This window comes from Stomoxys calcitrans, chromosome 5 (assembly GCF_963082655.1).
Source record: "Stomoxys calcitrans chromosome 5, idStoCalc2.1, whole genome shotgun sequence".
In the NCBI taxonomy this organism is placed as follows: domain Eukaryota; kingdom Metazoa; phylum Arthropoda; class Insecta; order Diptera; family Muscidae; genus Stomoxys; species Stomoxys calcitrans.
The window spans coordinates 4,923,834-4,943,195 of NC_081556.1; the positions used below are offsets into that span (position 1 = coordinate 4,923,834).

General features: G+C 38.5%; 2 protein-coding genes and 1 long non-coding RNA gene across 5 annotated transcripts; 1 reads left to right on the top strand and 2 right to left on the bottom strand.

Moving 5' to 3' along the window:
- The first annotated feature begins 863 nt into the window (after positions 1-863).
- On the top strand, positions 864-13,853 carry LOC106096282 (LIM domain kinase 1). Of its 2 annotated transcripts, XM_013263940.2 has the most exons (7): positions 864-976; positions 3,955-4,682; positions 5,426-5,512; positions 5,624-6,923; positions 6,993-7,147; positions 7,203-8,770; positions 13,109-13,853. In XM_013263940.2, the coding sequence occupies exons 2-7, from the start codon at positions 3,988-3,990 to the stop codon at positions 13,441-13,443; spliced, it is 4,140 nt and encodes a 1,379-aa protein (XP_013119394.2). In that variant the 5' UTR covers positions 864-976; positions 3,955-3,987; the 3' UTR covers positions 13,444-13,853. The 2 variants fall into 2 exon arrangements, with proteins under 2 accessions (XP_013119394.2, XP_059225105.1); XM_059369122.1 differs by lacking the exons at positions 864-976; positions 5,426-5,512.
- LOC131997720 (uncharacterized) lies at positions 4,035-5,672 on the bottom strand. 2 transcript variants are annotated; one of them, XR_009398362.1, is made up of 4 exons: positions 5,057-5,672; positions 4,939-4,981; positions 4,835-4,865; positions 4,035-4,760 (listed from the first exon to the last, which is right to left on the bottom strand). It is a non-coding gene; the product is annotated as an uncharacterized LOC131997720 (long non-coding RNA). The 2 variants fall into 2 exon arrangements; XR_009398361.1 differs by having other exon boundaries at positions 4,835-4,981.
- A 2,776-nt stretch (positions 13,854-16,629) lies between the features above and the next one.
- On the bottom strand, positions 16,630-18,845 carry LOC106096286 (solute carrier family 25 member 35). Its single transcript, XM_013263948.2, has 4 exons — positions 18,451-18,845; positions 18,209-18,386; positions 18,015-18,150; positions 16,630-17,471 (listed from the first exon to the last, which is right to left on the bottom strand). Exons 1-4 carry the CDS (start codon positions 18,518-18,520, stop codon positions 16,944-16,946), a joined length of 912 nt encoding a protein of 303 aa, XP_013119402.1. The 5' UTR covers positions 18,521-18,845; the 3' UTR covers positions 16,630-16,943.
- Between the last annotated feature and the right edge of the window lie 517 nt (positions 18,846-19,362).

Here is a 19,362-nt window from a genome sequence, read left to right on the forward strand (position 1 = left end):
GTTCACAACTGTAGATTTATCGCCCACAAAGAAAATGGAAAATATTAGGGTGTTCAGTTTTGTTCAATTATTCGAACAAGAGATTTCGAGCAAACGCACAGAAAAAATTTAGACCTATATATGACCGATTATATATGGAATTGACTTATAAAAAAAAGGTGTTAATTGCTTTAATAATTTTTGACATGGAAATTCGATTTTCTTTTGTATCATGACAAGGCATATTTTTAATTATAAGAATTAATTTGTTATCTAACAGTATAAATTGTGCACTGATCAAGATTATATTGTGTTTCTTTTCACTCATATCCATTCCGAAAAGAAGAGAGAATCAGTCAAACATATGCCATTTTGTCAGCCCCTTGAAAATATGAAACAATCAGTGCAGAGAAAAAAAACGTCTTTTAGTAAGGAAACAAAAACATTTGATGACTTTTAAATTTCGCTCAAGAAAAATTACAAATTTCAGCGACTATTCAGAAAGCAGAAAAGAATACAATCTCCGGCATTGGATGAGCTCCAGTCTGTGCTGTTCTTCGTTAAATGTAGTATGTGGCTACAACAACAACAACCAATCCCTCTACGAATATACGTATCGTAGAAAGATTGATTATTGTTGTTGTACCACCACTAATTTATTTTCGTGATATTATGTTCGACTTTACAATACGTTTCCGTCCACTGATTAGCCCTCAGACTTAGTTTAATTACTATTTTCGACAAGACAAACGAGGGATTCTTTATCTTCAATATATATTTATTATGTTTAAACTCAAACAAATTATCGCGATTATATTAAATTAAGTGTATTAAAACCAAATGGACAACAATATATTGAACAGGAAGAAATCATTTGTAAACAGAAAAAATTGAACAAATCAAGAAGTATGCAGCAAAGTATGCGTGGGTTGCAACATTCAACTTTCTAAGTCTTGGAGAGCATTTATTAAGTATTATTTTGTTTTTCCATAAGAAGGTGAGTCTCGAGAAGTGTAATTATAATAATTTCCCCATTATAGAATTTCTATTATATATTTTTATGTATTTCTCCACTCCTCCAAATGGAGTTTGGGACGGTTGTTTGTACCTTGGCTTATTAGTAGCTTGTTATGAGTTTGTGTGTTTGTGAGTAGAGACGACTTATGAATCACTGGCAGTAAGCCAGAGTGAGGAATGTTTGTTTATTTGGCTTATTTCAATGACAACGAGCGTATTGCTGTTGGGATAAAACGAAGCAAAGCACTTTTAAATGCTGTAGTATGATTCTGCTGACGAAAAGGGGGAGAAGTGATGTTTTCTTTCAAAATTTAATCAAGACTTTGAAAATGGCTAATTATGATACCATACTGAACGGCAACGAAACGCGTGGAGACAGGGACATCTGGATTATATAAAACTGGCAAGTTGATGTTGTTGGTGTAGCATTTTGTTGTGTTCTATCTTTCGTCTGCTTGATTCTGTTGAGTATCCAGATCCAGGAACTAACTCTACTACTAAGATTGGTTGCGTACAGAGGGATCTGGGTCTGAGTCGAGTGGTCCCTACTCACTATTGGGACATACATCCTTCGCGTCGGCATTAATCCTTGCTCTGTAAGAGTTGAGGCCGTATAGTAATTGAGCCAGAACACCTCTGGTTTGCTGGGGGAGGTAAAATTCTTCAAGTGCAATGGGAGGCGGTGTCTGCATGAATGTTGTCTAGACCCACTATGTCCCCTATATATGCAGTGCATTGCATTGGAGAGGATAGTTAAGGATAGGAGGAGAAAGAGGGAGTAGTGTTTATTGACATTTGCTTTGAATTTCTGGATGTCGTAAGAAGCGGGAAAGACACAAGGCAAGTCGATTCCACATAAGAACCGTCCTTGCGAAAAAAGAATTCACTTGGTAGTGCATGATCCGATCAGCTGGCCAATCTATTATTACAAATCGGTGCGCGCTTCTAGAAAATCTTGTATTTCTGACAAACCACCTCAAATCAGGTACAGAAGACTGATTTCCGAAGAACACACACCATGGAAGAATCGATAGAACAGCGCCACACAACCCACATTTCGACGATGTTCAAGGGAAACAATATTGGTGGATACTCTACCATATCCAATCAACACCAACGCTCGGCTCTGGACACGGTCAAGCAGCTCCAAAGATGATGTTGGAGCTCCGGCCCATGTATGCGAGTTATATTCCATCTTCGGCCTGATGTACGTAGTGTAGATTTAAGAAGATCGGAAGGAGTGAAATATTTGTTACACCACTTAAGAAAGTCCAAGCACTTGAATGCTTCCTTCGACTCTTCGAATACATGCTTTGACCAACGAACATCACATTGAATCTTCATTCCCAGAACATCAAGATCCCCTGACTGCTTGATATCTACTCCGTTGATAGATATTGACGATTGTAAAGTGTCAGTGATTCGTTTGTTGATATGCCGTTTGATCTAGAGATTCTCTCTTGTAGCGCTGAAGCTCACGCTCTAGATCATGCAGATCTACCTTAAGGCTTCTGGGTGGTGGATACCTATCCACAAGATGATGACTTGGATGGTCTCTGCTATAAGAGCCCAAAAGGTATTGCTTAGACATCATGTAGTTATGTCTTCGCAGTTCGAAGGGCAGCATTCTGACAGATCTGAATATTATTTAACTGCGTGTCACAGAGCTGACCGGCTAATTGCTTTGTACGTGGTCAACAAAGTTCCTTTGTCAGTCAATTGCTACCGGCAAGTGACTTTAGGACCTTGTTTCTACTTTTGACCTTATCAAAGATTGCTGTGGCAGGTGGGGAGAATGTGTAATAGCTGTCAAGTGTGACGCCAAGTATTTTGGAACATTTGATGGTCGGAATCATTTCTCTATTGACCCTCACTTTTAGCTCAGTATTCACCTCACGCGTATTTGTAGTAAACAATGTGGCCAAAGATTTGTTGGCAGATATCTTCAGATCTCTTGCAGCGAAATATGAGGCAAGTTCGTTGAGGAAGAGTATAGGTAGAGGTTAAACAGTGTCGGAGATATCACCCCGCCTTGGGGAACTCCCTGTTTCACTCTAAGGTGCTTTGACTTCTTATCCCTAAATTCCACAAATGACTGGCAGCCACACAGATAATACGCGACCCGCATTTCAGGCCCGGCCTTGGAGACGTATTGGCGATGACGTGTCGAATGCCTTTGATAGGTCCAGTGCCACGCGGACAGTCCTATCACATGGCCTGGGCTGATTGAAGCCACGGCAAATGTGTGCGGTGATGGCATGCACAACAGTTGTTGTGCTATGCAGTCTTCGAAATCTATGCTGATGCCTGGCGAATGGAGATTCTCCAACAAGGCTCGGGAAGAGTAGTGCCTCAAGCATTTTGGCTACTGGTGAAATCGGTCTTTACGACTTCTCCAAACTCTGGTCCTTTCTTGGCTTTAGTAGCGGGATCAGAGTGTCCAAAGAGAGGTTGAGGACAGTTGTAAGGTACTCAACTTCAGTTAGATCCAGATTCTTTAGCATCAGTGTAGAGATTCCGTCGGGGCCCAACGCCTTGGATGAGATGGCGCAACGGATGAAATTCGTAACTTAGCCCATGGTAAATAGTGATGGCTGTCCTAGCACTGTCAGTCTCGGGATGCACAATAAATTGACACCAGGCGCATCTTTTCGGATCGGTCACAGTTACGTCGCCAAAAGTGACTGAGTTCCTGTCATCCCCTCTACCGGGGTTCGAGAAAGACTTTTCCCTTTTTGTGAGGTGCATTGAGCGTAGAGTCTCACTGGGAGGCTAGGCGGCACCGGCTCTTGCACAAATACTGAGTGCCTATGTGACTCGATATGACAAGCGCGAGTAATTGGCGCCTTTAAATAAGCAATGACCATAACGTTCCACTGCCTTCTAACGACTGTAGCTTCAATTGAGATGCTGTTTTGTCTCTTTCTTTAGTTACTATCTTTTTCTTCTTTTTTTTAGATATTTATTTTTTACATTCCCTGGGTCTCGAATATGTCTGCAACATCAAAATCTCATTTACAAAAAAACCATTCCAATAATAATTCCCAAAGTTTGCCCCGTTTAACAACGAATTGTGCTGGCTGCTTAAATGAATTGAATCCATCCAACGATGAGGAGGAAAGTATAGAAGCTTTGGGCCAAGAATGGCATACTGACTGCTTTCGTTGTTCAGTATGTGATAATCATCTGCACAATTGGTATTTCGAGAAAGAAGGTCTGCTGTTCTGCCGAGATGATTATTATCAACGTTTTGGCGAGGCTTGCCAACAGTGCACCGATTTCATATCCGGTCCTGTTATGGTGGCTGGTGATCATAAGTTTCATCCAGAGTGTTTTTGCTGTTCCATTTGTCACACCTTCATTGGCTATGGCGAAGCATTTGCTTTGCTGGAGCGCTCTAAGCTTTTTTGCGATAGCTGCTATAAGAAAAATATGAAAAGTGAAGGTGCCGCCTTGGATGCCATTAAACCACATTCCATACGTTTGGTGGAAATACCAAAGGACATTACATCCAGTCTACGCTTATCGGTTGACAATATAAATGTTACGCAGCGACATCATCTCAGTAGTGGTGACAGCTGGTATGCCCGAGTATATAATTCACCTTCAGCCTCAACGATAGACGGCAAAGCTGGTCTGCTGACAGGAAGTTCGTCGGAATTGTGTCCAGCTGTGCGGATTTCTGAGTGAGTAGAAACAAATATGACCTTGAACGTGAGTAAGCCATGTATGTATGTGCCAATTGTGACGCATCACATAGGGAACTAAAAAATAAAGTTAAAAAATAAAGAAAATAAAATAGCACAATTGGCATGTTTTAGCACAGTTAAAAACTTACATACATGTGTCTCAAATAAAGTCACGTCTTCCTAATATTGAAAATGTTAACGACATAAATTTGAAAATCAGAAAAATGTTTGCAATTTCGCTAATTTATCATACATGGCTTATCTTTAATGTGCAAATCCTTTTGTCCCGATATCACCTTGTACATACATTTATAAAAACAAAAAACAAAAAATAATATTTTATATGCAATATTATCCATCTATGTTCATACCTTTGTGTGGTCATACTCTTCGTATGTTTATTTTGCATTCCGTTATCAGCAGTAATGGTGGCAAATCGCCGTTGGTTTGTATCAATATGTCAAAGTAAGAGAGAAGATATCTTTGACTTCGACGACGACCCTTCCATACCGCTTGTAGCGAAATGTATAAATAATTCAATGACGATCACTAGGAGGTATTTTTAACTTTAACCAAAGCAAGAGTTTTATTCTATTTAATAACATCATACTTTGTAGCTAGCTGCCGCATTACTAATACCAAACAATTCACATTAATAAGTCACTCGATCATTTTTCTCTTTTGAACGCATACGCTCCTCCTCGCTTTCTTGCAAACACAATACTAAACTAAACATCCAGATTCATTTGTAAGGTTTACGGACGTGTTGGCAAATACGTTTTCTCCCTTATTACCTCGGTAATAGATCAGTGTTGTGGGGCTTATAGGTAATGAACCAAAACATCAAACATTTTAACTTGTAACTTGTGCTACGTGGGGCCCCGCTGCAACCTCTTGACTAATCCATGGAAAATTTTGTTCTTTTGTTCGCTGTGTAGAATTGATGTAAATCTCACCAACCTGCATGTGGGAGATCGTATTTTGGAAGTCAATGGTACTCCGGTTAGTGACAACTCCATTGAGCAGATAGACAAAATGATTCGCAGCACGGAGGTGTTGCAATTGACCGTTGAACACGATCCCATACAGGTGTGTCGTAGCTGCAGTCATGTGGATATTAAGAAGGTTACGAGCGAGGTGTCGTTGCCTCTGACAACCTCTGCGTCCAGTGTTGAGGTGTTTGGGCGCACCTATGGCAGCAGTGGCGGCAGTACAGTGACTACTGTAACGCAAAACGATGCATCGCCCACACGTTTGACAAAGCAGGATAAGGAACGCATATACAAACGAAAGGATGAGGGTTATATTAGTGGCACCAAGACGCGGCAACTTCGCAAGTGCAAGAACTTGAATAACATGGCGGCCAGTGAGCTGGTGGGTTCCTGCAACAGTGAAACCAACAGTTGTACTTCGATTTCTTTTCGAGGCAAGGAAAGATGTTCCAGCATGTCCAAACTGATGGGTGCCGATACACATGCCGATGAAACGTTACCCAACAATGATCTTTCCCGTACAAAATCGTTTCGCGTGGAGCAACAACCTTCGCGCGTCTTCCGGCCTTCCGATCTGGTAGTTGGTGAAATGTTGGGCAAAGGATTTTTTGGTCAAGTATTTAAAGTCACACACCGCAACACCAAGGAGGTGATGGTGCTGAAGGAGCTCTATCGTGTCGATGAAAATGCCCAGAATAATTTCCTCAAAGAAGTGGCCGTTCTTAAGTCTCTGAAGCACAAGAATGTGCTGAAGTTCATAGGGGTTTTGTACAAGGACAAACGTTTACATTTGGTCACCGAATACATTGCTGGAGGATCGCTAAAGGAATTGCTGCATGACTCCGGCTTACCTTTGACCTGGCCAGAACGCATTTCCTTTGCCAAGGACATAGCTTGTGGCATGTGCTATCTGCATTCGAAAGACATCATTCACAGGGATTTGAATTCGCTGAATTGTCTTGTTAAGGATGATCGAACCATAATTGTGGCCGATTTTGGTTTGGCACGCATAATCAATACATCACTAAGTACAAAATGCAAGGTCTCCAGCCAAAGTGGCGGCAGTGAGAATGTGGTGGATGCCAATGTTGAAAATGTGGGTACCTGGGGCCGTAGTAAGAGTCGTCAGCGACGCCAGAGATACACAGTGGTGGGAAATCCGTACTGGATGGCGCCGGAAATGATGAAAGGCCTTATCTATGATGAAAAGGTCGATGTATTTTCCTTTGGCATAGTTTTGTGTGAGGTGAGTTTTTAAACAAATACTACGCGAGGGAAACGGAATTAAATACCTAAGTTCTCTTTTAATTTTCAGATAATTGGCCGAGTTCAAGCAGATCCAGATTTTTTGCCGCGTACCTCTGATTTTGGTTTAAATCAAAAAGTTTTCCGTGAGACTTTCTGCAATCAATGCCCCGAGACCTTTTATAAGATAGCCTTTCTATGCTGCGATTTAAATCCCGACAGAAGGTAAGCTCCTAACTTTAGCAACAAGGTATTTTACTACAAATATCTGCACTTTCAGACCTTCGTTTGAAATATTGGAAGTATGGTTGGAAAACTTGCAGAAGTACATAGCCTCAAATCAGCCTATACCACAGGAGCTTATGTATGACATAGACAGCTATCAGGGAGGTAGTATAAGTTCAACGCCCGTAGATATTTTGACCCCAAAATCCAACCTGAGCCGTGATAATCTAGACGAAGTGGGTCAAATAGGCATAACCTCAGTACAAAATATTCCCGCAGACAGTCCCAAAGAAAATTTGGTCGATAAAGTGGAGGAGGAAATAGTGGAAAGCAAATTGCTGCCAGACGGCATACCAAAGTCGCCGCATTTGGGCAAGGATTTTTCACCCTCTGGTGAACGTATACACAATAGTATGCGAGCCAGACGTAGGCAACGTTACTTACAAGCTCAAAATGCTGGCAACCAAGGCGAAGAACAAAGCACCGATAGAGTCTTGCAGGCGGTAAAAGATTCTTTGCAAAGTGATGATCAAAGGCTAAAGCCAAACAAACGCAATTTAGATCGAGGATTCATTCTGGACATAAACCGCAGTGGCATACTGCATATTAATAATGTACGCGACCTAAACAATCTCTCCGATTTTGATTCAAGCTGTGATACCAGCCTAAACTATCATGAGGTGAATGCCATTGAAGAAGTGCCAACGTCAACGACAATGACAACAACAAATATAACAGCAACGAAAGAAGAACCTAGGCCCATAACTACAAGAGACATTACTCTAAACACAATACAAGAAATTGAAAAATCCCCCCCAGACATGTCCAAAACCATTTCATCGCCTCAAATGGAGAACAACGAGAACATCATTGAAAGACATACCAGCCCCTCAACCTCAAATGTAGCAGCTATTGCAGAACAAGAACAAACAAGTATTGACTCTTTGAATAACATTAAACGCAATCTTGCCGACAAATCCTACAAAGTAGCCTTAGAAGATTTTCGCACCAAACTGAATTTATGCAAAAAGAGAATCGATGCCATCGAAGAGGCCAATCGAAAAAACTACAACAGTTCCCAAAACTCAATGAGATCCTTCTTCAATGTTAAAAGCAATAGAGATGTCTTTAAATCTCCGCCGGATTCATTGAAAATGTTTCAGCGCCTTGAGGCGAGCGATGGGCATGTTACAGAGGTTAAGAATGCTTACCGAGTGAATCAAACTCCAGTGTTTGGACGCAAGTTACTACAGTCAAAACCCACCGAAATGTATAAACCACGATCAGATTCCTTGGAGAATTTGGACAAAATATGCGCCGACAATAATACAAACGAAAAGAAGGAAACAAGTCCGCCAAAGAGGCCAAAACTGCCAAAAGAGGGAACGTTTAAAAGTTACATCACCTCTTTAGAGGTTACACCCACTACAACGGAAAGTCTACCGCCCAAAAAGGATAGGTTAAGAGTCTCCAGCAATCTACTCAGTATAAGAAAAACCTTGAATTTATCTCCCACCCCTTCGAGAAACCAAGAAACAAAAAGTTTTAGTCATCGAACTCTGTCACCAACAAAATCAAGTGAAGCCAAGCGGGTGACAAATGCAAAACCAGATATTCCAACAAGTAAGTGTTAAATATAAATGTAAACTTTTTTTAAATTATCCTTTACTTCATCCATTACATCAACTGGTAAGCATAGGTGATTGATTAACCACATTTTTTTTTATTATTGTAATGATTGCCATGCTCTGCGAGCTATCCATGTGTAACGATGTGTTTAAATTCCCCTGATTAATCAGTACTTAGTTTTTTAGAACTTTAAATGTTAATCAAAGAGAGATACTCATTGCAGTGATAAAATTATATACACGAAAATTCAAATAAAATGGGGCTTTGTTTTTGTAGCAGCCAATTTCCGGAGGCAAAGAAGCCTTGGACAAGAATTACGAATTTTTCGATTCCGATATGAATAGTGCAAAATGTTTGGTTCCAGGTTAGAAGCAGGACACACTTCGAATACGTCGACATCATGCCCAGGCAGCTGGTTATACGTATCGGGTTGAGCCCGGTGGAGAGCTTCATCGGCAAGAGCCGCTGCCTCAGTGTACAACACACTGCTACAACAACAACAATCCCAGGCGGGGTTACCGTTGAGAATTTTCAAAATAGTCAAATAAGGGTATTTGTTTAGAAAACTGTAACCCTTTTCAAAAATGCAGTTTACGGGGAAAATGGAAGAAAATTCATTTTTTTCACACCTCCTAAATTGACCCCTAGGACCACGAATATGAAGTTCGTTTTTGGGGCTCGGGCCTTCCCCATCATTAAGTGAAAGTGTACGTAATATAGGCAATATAGTACTCAAATTAATGGAAATTTTACGTAGAGAATGAATATGACATAAAAAAGTCATATAAGTCAATCCCGTTGCTCCAGGGCCTTGAAAATTTTGAACTCCTTTTGAAAATTTTTTAAAAAAATATGTATATGTGAAAGAAATGTTTAAATGCTATCATTGGCGATACCCAGGAATTACCGTGGGGAGGGTGATAGTCAGATTTTAATCCCCGGAACTGACTGTTTTTGTATGAGTTACCACTTTTCATTGGTATGGAGGACACAAATTTGGAAACTGTACCCGACATTATCATTATTACCCTTAATCGCGTGATTTTTTTTTTTCTTTTTTCTTTTTGAAAATTGTGACGCAGGCGAAAAACGTTTTCAAAAACCCGCGATTTTTGTTGAACATTTTTGTTATATCGAAAATAGCACCGCAACGAAAAGTTTTTTTTGTTGGTAATAATGTAAAAAGGCTTTTACGCGTTTTTTATATCCAATTTTGGAACCAATTGTTTGGGAGTACGCCCTTCAGCACCCCCTTTTTAACTATGACAATATGGTGCTCAAGTCAACGGTATTTAGGAGTGAAGAACTAATATGGTATCTGTTTACAGGGCAACGTCCCATCCCCAAAACACCTTCCAAACGGTTCATATTTACCGACCATGGCAATATAGGGCTCAAATTAAAGGGAATTGGGAGTGGAGCATGAACTCGATATCTATATTTCAGTCGAAATGTCTGAGATGCCATCCCTCCTCTAAAAAGTACTTCTCATTACCCTAATTTTCCAAAAATATCAGATCTCGGGGATTAGTTATGCGATTCGTTCGAAATTTTTTTGCACCCTTACGGTCACGAAAAACAAAACATCGTTTCGATTGTTGGGGTCGGGGGCCGCCCCACACCCGCAAAATGGATATATATGCCAATCACAACAATATAGAGCTCAAACGAAAGGTGCTTGAAAGAAAAAAAAACGAATTTGATATTCAACTGAAGAGCCATGTGCTTGGGGAGCCGCCCAAAACCGGCAAAATGGATATATAGACCAATCACGACAATATAAAGCTCAAACGAAAAGAGCTTGAGCGAAAAAAACGAATTTGATATCCATTTGAAGAGCCATGTGTTTGGGGAACTGCCGCACCCCAAACTACATCCCTTATCGGACGTATTTATCGACCATGGCAATATGTGCCTTATGTAAAAGCTATTTGTGAGAAGAGTAGGAAATTGATACCCATTTTCGGGACAAAGACCTTGGGGTCCACCCCACCCTCAAACAGAACCCAAGTGTCTGGGGGGCCATCCCACTTCTGAAATACCGCCTTAACCGGAAATATTTACAAATACGGTAATATAGGACTCAAAAAAGAAAGGCATTTGGGAGTAGAGTAAAAATTGGCCTAGGAACCGAGCAGGGGAAAACTTCTCACACATCAATGAAGTGCTTTCCGATTCAAGTTTAAACCCAATGCAAGGCATGGCACCTCCCAAATGTCGGCAGCATTAAGAGGGGATAAATGCTGGCGACATTTCCGATGTTCAGGATTTGAACATAGGCATTCACCTTCATAGGTGGACATAAGCTCGAATTTACTTTGGAAAACAAAACAACTAAGACTGCGAGGTTTCAAGATTTTTTTTTATTTAGTCTTCTTTTCCGATGACATTTAAATGTACTTATCGATTATTCTTAAATAAATTTAGAAGAATACACGATGAGGTAGTTATTAGGTACATGCTTAAAAGATGATGTATGAATAACATACAGTAGTAAATAAAAAAAGGCTTACTCATGGCCTTAGCTGTCACGAACAGAGCCCGGGCCGATTTAGATTTGAGCACCACACCAAAGGTGTTTATTGCTGTCACGAGAAGCTTAGCTGCGAGCTACCGCGCGTATCCACAGGTTGCGGATAGTGGAATGCTCCATACTGAGTAGCTCCAACGGCAGTCGCGGACAATCAGCGGTATCGAGCGAAGAGTCTCAGTGAGAGGTCGGGCGGCACCGACTCTTGCACAAATACTGAGTTATTGGCGCCTTTAAATAACCAATGGCCACCCTGTTCCCGCGGCAGTCGGTCTTTTGGACCGAAACGAGCTTCCTCATCTACAGAAGCTTGACGAGGATCGCTACCTTTACATGCAATGTGGCTACAACAACGAACAGAGTTGAATTTTTGAGACTTCAATATCAATAAATTGGCAAACGAATCGGCGAACACTTTAGTGGATTTGACGGTAAAACGTTACAGACAATATTATGTCTTTAAAAGACATACAAAATGTAAACAAAGAAAAAGTAAAGGAAAATCAAAAAAATAGTATTGATAAAAAGGCTTAAAGTTTCTAAACAGGGTCAAAATGACGCAAACGCTTTCCCGAGGTCTATAGAAATTGAACACAGTGGAGCCCGTCTGGTTTGGGCGCAGGAAGATCTCGCAGAACGGTGTTCTCTCGCAAGTTCTCTACCACCTGCGCTATAGTGCCCGTATTAATGCTGTCTAAAACAAGTTTTAGGTTGCAAGCAATTCAGTACCGTGTGGTCGGGATCGATGCGTATTCGCGTATTACGTTAAAACAAGTAAAAACGTGCTAAGTTCGGACGGGCCGAATCTTGGGAACCCACCACCATGGATTCTGCTAAAATATGGGAGCTATATCAGGTTATATACCGATTCAGACCGTGCTTGGGACAGTTATTGGAAGTCATAGCAGAACACTATGTGCAAAATTTCAGCCAAATCGAATGAAAATTGAGGCTTCCAGGGGCTCAAAAAATCAAGATCGGTTTATATGGGAGCTATATCAGCTTATAGGACGATTTGCCGTACTTGGCAAAGTTGTTGGAAGTGATAACAGAACACTACGCGTAAAATTTCAGCGAAATCAGACAAAAATTGCGGCTTCCAGGGATTCAGGAAATTGAAGAGGGAGATTGGTTTATATGGGAGCTATATCAGGTTATAGACCGGTTTGGGAGCTGTATCAAAATCTGAACCGATATGGGCCATTTGCAATCCCCAACGGCCTACATTAATATTAAGTATCTGTGCACAATTTCAAGCGGCTAGCTTTACTCGTTAGACCGCTACTGTGATTTCGACAGACGAGCGGACGGACATGGCTAGTTCGACTCAGATTGTCGAGACGATCAAGAATATATATACTTTATGGGGTCGTCGAGCAATATTTCGAGGTCTATGGTGGTGGGTATAAAAAGAATAATGAAATCACATTTTTCAAATTGTAAATTTTTACATGAACATGCCATTAAGGACATCTCATTCTTCTTACATATCAACAAGTGTTTAGCCGAATCCGAACGGCGTGCTGCAATGCGATACCTCTTTGGGGAGAAGTTTACTGTTATCTTTTTGGTGAATAATTAAGCTCGAGGTCAATGTTGTTTGTCTTCTATTTATTTATTCCAACAATATTTCGCCTTGCCAATCGAAGGAAAGCGAAATATTGTTGGAGTAAATAAAATAGAAGACAAACCACATTAACTTCAAGCTTAATTATTCATCAAAAAGCAATTCAAATATACTATATGAACTAAATTTATGTATTAAAAATATAAGATAATATTTTTTTTTTACTTTCTCTTAGCATCAAGAAGCCAACGTAGCTTCACACTGTCAGCCCCCACAAAAGCAACAACCAATCGCCTTACTATTTTAAGTCCTGAGAAAGTGCATCGTTTGAATGCCAAATTAAGTGATCAGAAAAAATCATCCAAGACAAATAATAACAACAACAACAGTAAAGTGTTTGATTCCAAGCCACTAGTGGTGACATGCACAAGCCCTTCATCACCAACACCTGTATCAGCGACAATCATCAGTCCACCAGCAGCCCAAACAAATCGAAATTCCAATAGCGAGCATCATGATAAACAAAAACGAAATCCCGTCTCTAGATCTCAATTCTTCACGCGTTGTTAGTAAAGGGCCAGTGCGAAAGAAACTCAAGATTACAAAGAATCTCTACGCGAAGTTAAAATACTCGATTGAAAGGACCATTATGCAATACGAACGACAAATAAACGAAACGAAATTAAATAGATGTTGCTCAAATAAGAAAAAACAACAAAAACAATAAGCAAGTATAACGAAGGATATGTGTAAGTAAATTAAAGAAAAAAAAAGAGAGAAACTACGTTTCCAAGTGCCTGATAATAATAATATATTAAGGTATATATTTAGCGATAGAACGATAATGAACGACTAGTAATAAATATACACTAATACTTAACAAGCAAACAAACATACACACACATACATCCATTTACAAACAAACACACGCATACATTCGAATATACATACATAGATACCAATACGTATATGTAAATATATACATACAGGCTAGAATTAGAACAAAAAGACAAAATAACCATATTTTTTATACGATTTTTGTAGTGCCATTAGCCATTATATTTAAACTCTTTAGCTGCTTATTACTTAAGATATTAATTCTAAAAGTTAATTTTTATTAAGTTACGTTTAGTAAAAAGAAAAGTTAACAGTATTTTTGTAAACAATTCCAATTAACTTATATATCGATAACTATCATTATTATTATTATGTATATGTGTGTATGTAACATTTTTCTTGTAATCAATGTCAATTTAATTGCTCAAGGATGAGAGAATTGAAGTGTTTTTTCTCTCTCTCTCTCTCTCTGATTTCTACTTAAAAGCATATATGAAACTAATTAAGCGAAAAAGACGCAGCCAGCTTTTTACAAGGTGTTTCTTTGCCGTTTAAATTTTATTATTAAATACATATATTCGGTATATACTCCAGTTGCCTAAGGAGCAATTTTTCGGTAATCCACCTCGTCCCCCTTATCCCATTAATTGTTATCTTGTGTTTTAAGGAACCTTGTTTTCTAGGCAATTATTATAGAAAGCAAACAAACTTAACATTTGATGTGTTTATGCATTTTTTAACAAACCATCAATCTTTCAAACAATGTAAGATAAAAATAATGTATAATGTTGCATATATTTATATATATATATATACATAAAGAAAATAAACACTAAAATTATATGTAAAAGAAAAAAGGCAATTTTTTTTGTGCTATCGATTAGTTGGCAGAGTCGGACTCCATACTGCCAGGGTATCCAGATAACAAATTGAAATTCATAAACTAGAGTATCCAATTAATTGGTCAATGTTCACGTATAATTAAAAATTCCAGGGTATCATGTCACCGATTGAATAATATCCATGAATAAAACAAATAAAAACACGCGAATACACTGTTATGTGCAACTGTACGGCGTTTAATAGATCGACTTCCACGCTTTTCCCAAAAGGGTATCCAAGTAATTGGTGAATGTTCACGTATAAATTTAATTTCCAGGTTATCAAGTCATCAATTGAGTACTATCCACGAATAAAACAAATAAAACCACACGAATACACTGTTATGTGTAACTGTACGGTATTAATATAAACTATAGCCTCATGGCCAGTAAAACGAAAATACAGTTATGTGTAACTATAACAAAACTAAATGAATAACAAATGCAGTAACAACGAGGACTCTACACCGATCCGTCACACAGTGAAAAAGGCAATATTTATTGAGTTGTATGAGCAAAATTTTGCATTTTGCATTAGAGCTGGCAAACTATCGATAATCGCAACATTCGATATTTTCGATAGTTCTAATAATAAGTATCGATATTTCCCATCATCATTCTTTCAAACGAAAATGAGAAGTAAAGATCTGTAGATCGATTTATATATAAGCAATATCAATGCACAGACCAAAATAAAGTCAGTTGGATGTCATGAATTTATGTGCGCAAAGTATCTTAAAGGATACGTTCGGTGTCGGGTCGCTTACTTTTGTTTAATATTTTACAAAAAAATTAACTTTCCGATATTATCCATCGGAAAAATATCAATCGATACTCAGTCAAAAAATTATGTATCGATAGTGCCATCGATATTTTGCCAGATACTAGCGCAAAAGTTAAATGCTTTGCAAAACTAAACATATATAAGTAATCCGACACTGAATTTATCCTTTAAGATACATTGCGCCTACAGAGAGTTAAACTTTCATCTGATTAGACTTACATTTTGTACAATGATTTCTCTCATGTCTTCCAACTGACTTTATTAATCTTGGTTTTATTTGGTCTGTGCATTGATATTGGTTTTATATAAATCCATCTCCGATGTTGCCATTATCGATAGTTTTCCAGTTCTAGCACAGAGCCCGAAGTGCTAGTACATTAGAGCCTGCATTGAATACTCATTAATAGAGTTATTGATGATATTCGTTGACAGACTAGCGGTCTGAGCAATCAACTTTCGCTGTGTTGGGAACTTTTGTGCAAATTTGCACAAATTTTTACTGGATGCCGTTCGCGTACTTTATTTGGCAGCAGAAGAGAGCTCTCTCGCGCTCAAATTTTGAGAGTTGGAAAATAGAGAACCTGTGAATTTCTACTGAGACTTTTTTTGCCAGCAGAAATTTGCAACTTTGAACAAATGTTTAGTAAAGGTCAGCCGTTTCAGAAAAATACAAAAGCTATCGCCAAAATGGATCAAAAAGGCAGAGGTAAGTAAGAAATATAAATATTGTTTATTGGTAATTATTAAATTTGTTTAATTTTTATTTACTTTTAATGAAGATTCATGGCAGCAGTTAGTGTTCAGGTACAGAAAACTCGAGAAATTAAGTTGTAATTTTACCTCAAGTCGGGTGCTCTACATTAGAAGGTAAGTGCAAAATTTGAAGAATTAGGAGAGAGCAACTATCGGTTTCTTTAGTGTTTTGATGAAATCATCCTCATTGGAGAGCTGCATCCAACATCGTTCCTTTGGGAAAACCACCGTTGAAAATTTTTTCTGATGGTCTCGCCGGGCGTACAGCATCATAGGCGGACATGCTAACCTCTGCGCTACGGTGGCCTCCATAGCTCTAATGAAATTAAATCCACAGCAATTTTAGTTAGGTTATTGTTGTTGTAGCAGTTTGTAGTACACTGAGGCTGCAGCCCTTGCCGATGAAAGACTCAATCGGGTCAAGCCGGTGCTTACAACCGGCTACCATGGTATTGTTCTAATTAGTTATTCAAGTCTTGTTTTTAGTAAAAAACCACACAGTTTCAACATTAAAAAAATAAAACTTTATTTAGATCATACAATATCAATCAACAATCTTATGTCTATGGTTAGCGATTCGCTGCACAACTAGCTACAATGCTCTGTGGGAAGGCACTTTGAGAATTTTCTTAAATGAAGCTAATTAAAATAAAAAAAACAACTTATGGCTAAAAAAATGTTTGTACTGAAAAGCAATAAATTGGAGGAGCATTTTCTATTTTTAATTGAAATAAAAGTAGATCTACGTTTTGTGTATTGCACGCTTTGAAAATGATAATTGGCTTGCGTTTTTGAAACTTGAGCACAGTTGGCATTTAGCTTTTATGTTTTAAAATATATTTGTCTCGTACTAACAGTAACTCATCGAAAAATAGTAAAACTAATGTCGAGTGTGGTGCAATTCTTAAATAATTCGCCCAGAATCCTTTGTACAAGCCATAAATACCTTCAGATTTAAGAATTTTGACACAACAATCTAACCATCCTTTATAACGACCAGATTCGTCCCAGCCTTGATTATAGAGGCGAGTAGATATGACATCGGGCGGTGTAATAGCAACGGACATAATACTGCCGGCAATGAGGCCAGCGCAAAACGAATTCGCCGTTGCATGCGTGACCAGATCATATTCCTTGAGCAGAAATTTTGTTTTGCCGAATGTGGCTATTTGTGCTCCCGAACCAATTGCTGCACGTGGTATAGCAGCCATGGAGCCACGCCACAATCCAAACACCCCACGTTTATTGTAAATTTGTACTAAAGCAGATATCATGCCGGTATGCTTATGCTGGTAACCAACAGCGATTTGTTTGGCTGCCTGTGACTGTAATTGTGTCTTAATCTGAAAAACGAATAAAGGCATATAACAAATATTCAAATTAATGCTTAAAATATAAACAATATTTGTCTCCTTAAACGAATAGTTTCAATAGTTAAATGCTAGGCACACTTATTTTTAGCGAGTGACTAGAAGGTAATGCACTCGTAGTTGTGTGTGCATGCATATTTCTATTGAAAAGATGATGATTCAAATATACTATACGTTTCTCTTTAGTTCACAAGCTAGTACAGTAAGCATATTGTGTAAGGGGCATATTAATTTTTGCCTCGTGCCAAAAATGCTAGCTTGCACATAAAAGATGCGTATATTATATGAGATAAATTTATAAAAGTTGCTGATCTCTTTTTTCATAGGAAATCATGAAGAAGAAAAATTGTTTGTTTACACCTTAAAACTAATGTGAAGAGTAGGGATGATGGGTAATTACCCTCCTTATCTGTAATAATTATACATAAAGTAATCAAGCTATCAATGCCGTTAAGCATTTTGATAAGAAAAACTCATCATGTTTTACAGCCTCTTAACCAAAAAAAAACGTCTTACCATAAAAAATGGACTAGAGAAATAGGAACCTATGGCGCCCCCAGTGGCACCCCACACGAGCCCCAGACCGAAGGACACTTCACCGTTCTTTTTATGCATCCAACCCTTGTTCAAAGCCATATTGTATATGCTTAGACTAGAAATGGAATTAAGAGTTGAAGTACTCAAGCAAATAAAAACTTTAAATTAATTACCGAAAGGAGTTAATAATAAATTGGAAGTACAAGGCTGGCACTAAACCCTTTTGGAGTCCCGACCATCCATCGTTTTTAGCTACTGCAGCAAATGCATTTAAGATTCCTTTATAGGGTTCAACATAGGTACCACGAGCTGCTAATTCACCCTGAAGTTGAATACGTGTCTTTACAACCTCTTAATGGAAGAAGACGTAAAATAAGCCAAACAATCTGAGTTTATTCGCAAATGAGTTACTCACCTATGGGATTGGTGAAGAGTGTAGCACCCACTGAAGCCAAACCTCCCAGAACAAAATCGGAGGCATCCATAGCATGGGACCTTTGCTTTACACAGCAGCCTTTAAATAATGTTATGTACTCCCTTTTGCAAACCTTTGGCCTTAAACCTCCGGTTTCAAATGATCATAGTAGTATTTTTAGCAATTTTTACTAGTTAAAGTTTTACGATTAAAATGTAGTCGTAATTTTTAGATGAAAGATTTTTCTACCTGCACAGCTGATGCAACTGATATGGCAACAGCTGAGCAAAACATTAAACAATGGTGTGTTTTATTTAACGCCAAGTGTTATTGTTGCTATGGAAAGCAAATTTATGTTGTATTTTGAGCAAATAATGAAATTGCAAGCTTGTAAGAAGTATGATAAATATGGAACATTTTAAGTTTTATTTTTTTTCTGCAGAATCAGAGTGCCAAAAGCTAAAGTCTAAATCAGCTAATCGATTTTGTTTTTGGATTGTTATCGATATTTTTTGTATCGAAGTATTTATGCTAGGCAAATATATACAAGGTAAAGCTAGGCAAATTTATACAATGTAAAGTCTCCAGCCCAGCCGGTGGAATTTTTAAATTTCAGAAATGTATCCAAATCTCACTAGAACATTTAATGCTTTGTTTGGGTTTTGAAGCTTTTTTACATTTTGTTTGTTCACATATTTATCGCTTTAAATTACAGTTTAAACGTTATTGTAGCCACATTTGCATGTGGACATGACGATCCTCGCCCAGCTCCTATAAATAAGCAAGCACGTTACGGTCCATAGGACCGATCGCTGTGGGAACATTACGACCATTGGTTAATTAAAGGCGCCAATATCTCGCCTTGTCATATACAGCATCATAGGCACTCATTATTTAAGCAGGAGCCGGTGC

What these genes read in the sequence shown, in the direction of transcription:
- LOC106096282 (XM_013263940.2), top strand. Translation starts at nt 3,988, where the DNA reads ATGTCTGCAACATCAAAATCTCATTTACAAAAAAACCATTCCAATAAT. An exon ending in CCAGCTGTGCGGATTTCTGA is followed by an intron (nt 4,683 to 5,425) that starts GTGAGTAGAAAC and finishes CTAAACATCCAG; the next exon opens with ATTCATTTGTAAGGTTTACG. An exon ending in CAGTGTTGTGGGGCTTATAG is followed by an intron (nt 5,513 to 5,623) that starts GTAATGAACCAA and finishes TTCGCTGTGTAG; the next exon opens with AATTGATGTAAATCTCACCA.
- LOC106096286 (XM_013263948.2), bottom strand. Translation starts at nt 18,520, where the DNA reads ATGGATGCCTCCGATTTTGTTCTGGGAGGTTTGGCTTCAGTGGGTGCT. An exon ending in TTTATTATTAACTCCTTTCG is followed by an intron (nt 18,151 to 18,208) that starts GTAATTAATTTA and finishes TTCCATTTCTAG; the next exon opens with TCTAAGCATATACAATATGG. An exon ending in TCTCTAGTCCATTTTTTATG is followed by an intron (nt 17,472 to 18,014) that starts GTAAGACGTTTT and finishes TTCGTTTTTCAG; the next exon opens with ATTAAGACACAATTACAGTC.